Source organism: Eumetopias jubatus, unplaced genomic scaffold (assembly GCF_037043125.1).
Source record: "Eumetopias jubatus isolate StellerSeaLion01/CBP00866 unplaced genomic scaffold, mEumJub1_p1.0 scaffold_13, whole genome shotgun sequence".
Classification (NCBI taxonomy): domain Eukaryota; kingdom Metazoa; phylum Chordata; class Mammalia; order Carnivora; family Otariidae; genus Eumetopias; species Eumetopias jubatus.
Genome location: NW_028274819.1, coordinates 50,026,230 through 50,032,266, shown reverse-complemented (window position 1 = coordinate 50,032,266; position 6,037 = coordinate 50,026,230). Strand labels below are relative to the sequence as shown.

The following is a 6,037-nucleotide window of genomic DNA, read 5'->3' as shown; positions in this document are numbered from 1 at the left end:
CACAATTACCCACAGTTCTAATAGCTACACAGCCCCGATCTGTTGTGGAAGGAGGCAGGTATGGGTACATAAACATGGTGATGGGCCCCACTCCATGGGTTTACAGACATCGTGTACCACGGGGGTAAAATACCATTACCTATTTCACGGGAATAAGGCAGGGGACTGCCTCAGGAGGAGGGTAGAGTGGGATTATCGGTGAGTGGAATTATGTGTGGGTCCCGCACGCAGAATTCCTTTAGAGGCCAAGAGGAGGGTTGCCTTTCATCTGTGATACACTTGGATTTGACAGTTCTAAAGGGTGCTCCTGCCACTAACAAATTAAATTCCTGCAGCTAGAATCACTCTTTTAGGTCAAGACATCGTCTCCCTGTTAAATGGGCCACTTTGTTTCCGGGGAGCCAGGGCAGGACAGCATATGGGCCCACAAACATGGTCTCCGGCTTCTTTCTGGTGAACTGTTCAGCTCTGGGGTCTCTCGTCAGATCTTAGTCAGGATGAAAGTCCCTATGACCTATGGCAGTGGTTGTAAAGTAAACTTGACTGTGCATAAGAATCACCTGAGGAGCTTTTAAAGATCTCAATACCAGGCCATACTCCCAGATCTTTAAATCACAACCTCAGGAGGCAGGACCCAGACAGCAGATATTTTAAGCCTCCTCCCCCCAAATGGTTCCAAAGTGTGAATAAACTTGAGAGCCAGTGACTTAACACCATTTTTTAAGGTAATTAAAAAAGAAGTAGTTGTATCATCCTAAGAACAAATTTGCATTTTCTAGGGGCTGAGGTTGGGACAGTGTGTCCACCGGGGCAGTAACATGTGGGATTTGGAAACACCCATGAACTCATGTGAACTGCGTAGCGCCTAGGTCTACAAAAGCCTCTGCTGCTATTTTAAGGAAGTGAAAGAGAACTGCAGGGTGTCCTGCTGTAACACAACTCTCATGGGCCCCAGCCTTCCTCTGCTGGCTTTGCCTTTGGTCTGCTTCTGGCCACGTTCCTGCAGTGACCAGAGTCTCATATTTGCCGGGGTGGCTTAAGTTCTGTTCACATGTAAAAGTCTTCCTGGCACACTGGTAATTTCAGACCACAAAGGTAATTTGGAAAAAAGATGTGTCTTGTGGAGTTTGTCCAGCCTGTAGAAAAATGTAGATTAAAACTGAGGCCCGGGCTGTCGTGACTCCTGCCAGAGCTGGGGTCTGTGCCAGAGTCTGCGGTGTCCATGCCATCTGCTGCCCACAGGGATTTTAATCAGCTGAACTGAGCAACCAGTCCCTGGAGGCCTAGGCAAGGCAACAACCTAGCACTACAGCCAAAGGGGATTCAGGCCATACGCTGGGGAAGGTGTTGGACTGAGTCTCCAGGGCCCAGTCCTGCCCTGATTCTAGAATCCACTCCTGTGGTCTGAGGTGCCAAAGCTTTTTTCGGGTCTGTGGAACCCCGCCTTCGTGCTGAGCATAGGGAAATGCTTCGTGTCCTTAGCTGTTCACAAGACCCAAAGCAAGTGTCTTTGGTTGGGGCTGACCACTAGGGGGACCTCCACTCCAGGTCGCGGGGTTCAAGCGCGGCCAGACTCTACAGTGACTCCGAGCCTTCCAAACGGGTTGTTCAGAGACCGGGCCAACCTCAATTTGGACTGCATCGCACGGGTCCGGGGAGTCGGAATACCCAATGGGTTGCTGCTCTGAGTGCGCCTCTAATCGGTCTTTCTGTGGCTTCTCTCTCTTTGCAATTCTCGATACAAATTGCTTCTCTGCTTCCTCGTTTTCATTTCCTACGGCCGGGGAATGATGCTGAAAGGCTGGAGAAGCCCAGGGAACTGGCAGCACTACCGCCGAGACCCGCCCGTCGGTCTCCCCCGGGCCGGAAGGGTGCAGGCGGGGGAGGTGACAGGAGCGGGGCGGGGCGGGGCTCCCTGGGGGCGTGGCCTCCGGGAGGCGCGGCTTGTGGGCTCTGAACGCGTTCCAGGGGGTGGGGCCGCGGCTGGGTGGACGCGGCGAAGGCAGGTTCGAAGGGGCGGGGTTGACGAGGCCGGTCCCGGAGAAGAGGGAACCCGTGGCAGAGGGGTCCTTGCGGGTCGCCGCGCTGCCCGAGAGGGAAGGGGAGTTGAGGGGCGGTCCCGGGGGAAGGAGGGTGGGAGCAAGCTTGGGCTCCGGGACGAGCCTCCCGTGGGTCCCGCCCCCGTCACGTGGGCTCCAGACCCGGCCGCGGCCGCTCCGTCCGCTGGTTGGTCGGTCAGTTGGTCGGTGGGTCAGTGGCCTGCAGCTCGTTTCCCGGCTCTCATGTTCGGAGGTGGGAGGGACACGGGAGCGTCCCGCGCACCTGAGCCGCCCGGAGAGGAGCCCCGCAGCCAGGTCAGTGGGCTCTCCCCACGCCCCAGGTCCCCTGCGCGTTCCGGACCGGGAGCCCCCGCGGGTGCATTGCCTGGGGAACCGAAAGCCCCCAGATTCAAGAACCACCCGAGGAGTGGGGGTCAGTGCCAATAAGGGCCCCGGAGCGTGTCCCAGGCACAAGGAAAGGGACCCTCCTCCCCTCTTCTCTGGCCAGAAGACTGGGAGAAGGGTATAACTCCCGTGGATTTGCTCCGAATTTCCACCCAACCCTGCCCGGGATCTACGGACAATCCGCGCGCCCCAGCAGGTGCCAGCATGGCCCTGGAGATGCGCAGGATGGTCAGTCACCTCAGTTCTGTGCGATATGTCACCGAAGCACCCGCGTAATCTAGAGAGCCCACGGTGGTCGGGCGGTTTAGGGTCTGTTTGCCCAAACATCTCTGTTCGGGTGTGTTCAGATGCAACGCCTTGACTGAGACCAACTCTGTAATTGCGAAAACGCAACATGCCTATCAAAATCTCAAGCCACTGCGTCCCAGTAGACTGCCAAAGGGGGAAGGTGCTACTTGAAAGTGGGCTCCTCCTCTCCCTCATGACATCCCAACTCCAGACCTGCAGTTTTTCTTCAAATGAAAATAAGATTATATGTTGAAAAGGTAGAATTTCCAAAGTTTGCAGGGGATTTAAACAGGCATTCTAGCTAGTCTTTAATCCTCTTAAAAAACAGACCCAGAGTATTGTATTTTTACTTCTAGAGCAGCTGGTTATGTCGTATAGATCCGTCCCCCTTGCCATATTTCTAGGTCTACCTCCTATCTTTCTCTTCATCTGTCTCTTTCCTTTCCAAGTTCCTTAATTGATTATAATACAAACCTGAAGTGTTTCCGAAGTTTATGTTGCATTTTGTGAAGTTAAATGCCCAACTGAAGAAAGGTAGTTGGCTGTGCACAAAATTCATCTTCAATATGTTCAGTCTTTGATTATTATTTGAATATAGAAAACACAAAACATTATTTAATTTAGAGATTGTTTCTCTTTAGGGCTTGAGAGGCAGCCATTAATATTCTGCTTAAATTCATATTTAAACGACCTTGAAATGGGAAATGAGAGAGATTAATGAATTTTTCACTTACTGCATTCATCCATGATTTTATCAATACATTTATTATTATTATTCTTACTTAGAGATTTGATGATGTGCCAGCTATTAGCTTATTGCTACTGGACAAACTGAGAATCATGATCTCTACTGGGGTAGCTAACGGCAGGTGTGCTGGCTTTAAGACTGAGCAGAATGGGATAAATGCCACAAGAGAGGGAAGAACAAAGAGTTGTGGGAATTCCTATCTTTTTTTTTTAAGATTTTATTTATTTGAGAGAGAGAACGAGAATGGGGGGGCAGCAGAGGGAGAGGGAGAAGCGGGCTCCCCACTGAGCATGGAGCCCAATATGGGACTCGATCCCAGTCATGACCTGAGCCGAAGGCAGATGCTTAACTGACTGAGCCACTAGGTGCCCCGGGGATTCCTGTCTTTCATCTGAGTAGGGAAGATATGGGATAATTTCAAGAAGCAGATGACCTGTGTGATGGATCTCAGAGGATTTCTCCTGGGTGTCTCCAGGCAGAGGTGGGTAGAGCGTGGCCTGGGCTGAGAGCTGTGTAGGCAGGCAAGCACCAGCTAACTGTGAGAAGTGGCAAGTGGTCCAACTGGGTTCCCAGGGCAGGTGCTAGACAGTAAAGTTGGTGACAAGGATGAAGCATGGCCCCAATGGGCCATGAAGGTCAGGTGCAGAAGTCTGGAATAATTGGAAAGCATGGGAGCCAATGACAGGTTTTTAAGCAAGGGACTGACTGATGGTTCGGTGAGCTTCTCAAAGTCCGGGACTTTGGCCGTTGACCATCCCAACCCCTGGCCTGATACGGAGAAAATCCAGCAAATATTTGTGGAATGAATGATCAGGCAACACGGTAGAGCTGAGCTTCTCAACCTTTAACAAGCTTAAGAGTCACGAGGTGGGTCTTGTTCAAATGCAGATTCTGATTCCTGGGTCAGCAGGGGATCTGACCTGGATTTCTAACAAGTTCTAGGGTGGTGCCCTTCACTATCTCTGGCAAGGATTGAGGGCCATAGTTTGCAAACCTGGGGAGCTTTTAAACTATTTGGAATGAAGTGGGGTCTGGGATGGTGTTTCCAGGATGGTGTCCCAGGTTCCCCCAGGTGATTCTGGTGAAGGCCAAGGTGGGACCTGCTCAAGCGCACTGGGGCAGTGCTGTGGGAAGGAGTGAGCAGAGGGGCCAGTTAGGACAGTGCCGGCCGATCAGGATAGAAGTAGGGATGCCTTATATTGGGCCTGAAAGAGTGGGACAGGTAGGAGAGACTCTAGAGATCGAACCTACGGGCCAGGGGTTCAGGGAGTGCTGGTATCTGTCTTTAGACTGGATAGCTTCCAGAGTGAGGGGGGGAAACGATTCTGAGAGAATTACGCTTTGGGGAGGAATGGCATACCCTTCAGGCTGTAACATTTGATGTAAAATTTGGAAGTTGGTTTTGACGTGGCCATTGAAAAAAATTTTTTTCCTGAAATACAAATCTGTTCATGATGCTTCCCTGCTCTAAATCCTCTGGTGGATCCCCTCTTGTAAAATATGAGAAGGAAAAGCTAATATGAATGCAACTAATGAGACCTCTAAACATTTATTAAATTCCCAGACTGCACCCTAATGAGACCTCTAAACATTTATTAAATTCCCAGACTGCACCCCCATTCAAGAAGTGACCCTCGGGGGGTGGGGTGACGTTGTCACCACTTGGTGTGGGCACAACTAGACTGCAACTTTTGGCAGCTTTGTGTGGTCCTGAGTCACTGTTTTTCCTGCTTCCTCCTTAGAACAGTTCCACTTTATGTTTCCGGGCATCATTGGTTTCAGTCCTTGATGGCACCTCCGGGTCTCTGTTTTCCAAGAATCCACAGGTGGTCTCAGAAGGGTGGGCTGTATCCCTTCTAGGCTCTGAAAGCCAGGTCTTATTCGCCCTTGGGGATCTTCACGACCTCCATTCTTATCTCTGACATGCTCAGTAAATAATCTAGGAGATGCTGTCCTAGAGCAATCTGTTTAGCTTCAGACCCAGATCTCCTCGTAGCCTTGCGATTTTCCAGGGCGCTGCTAACTCTCAGCTTTGTCTTCAGGAAACGTATGACTTCTACTTAGTGCTCCTAGGTAATTCTTACTTTGGGGCTCCTCTCTAATTCCTGCTTTCATTTCCTCTGGGGCTCCTCTCTAATTCTTGCTTTCATTTCCTCTGTCACATCCACATTATGCACACACAGAGCCAACCCTTCCTTCTGCACCATGCTCTTAATCACCATGTTCCACGTGGTGCAGACATCTTGGCCCGGTAATAGATCTGTGGATGGAAGGTCTACACAAGGTGGGATAGGATTGCCTCCTTGATAGAATAAAGTGTAGCATCCTTCTTTGGCACTGAAGGCCCTGCAAAGCCTGGCAGTAACATAGCTCACAGCTGCATCTCCACTGTTCCCCAGACTGAGTAGCTCACCAGTTTCTATCTTAATGCGCCTCTCTGTCTTTGCATGCGCAACGTGCTCTTCCCGGAAAGCTCTTTCGTCCACTCGGCAAGATGAATGAACTCTTATTATTAGGATGCAGATCAGACTCCTTGAAACCCCTCTCCTCCTCCCAC

The 6,037-nt window shown here is 51.0% G+C and overlaps 1 protein-coding gene across 2 annotated transcripts in view; it reads left to right on the top strand.

The window, feature by feature from the left end:
* Window positions 1-2,168: 2,168 nt before the first annotated feature.
* Window positions 2,169-6,037, top strand: part of PPFIBP2 (PPFIB scaffold protein 2) — a 145,018-nt gene continuing 141,149 nt past the window's right edge. The window contains exon 1 of one of the 2 annotated variants that reach the window (XM_028116897.2): window positions 2,169-2,354. In XM_028116897.2, coding sequence (XP_027972698.2) covers window positions 2,283-2,354 — 72 coding nt within the window. In that variant the 5' untranslated portion in view covers window positions 2,169-2,282. The remainder of the gene's footprint in view (window positions 2,355-6,037) is intronic. The other variant, XM_088017458.1, reaches the window with a different exon arrangement.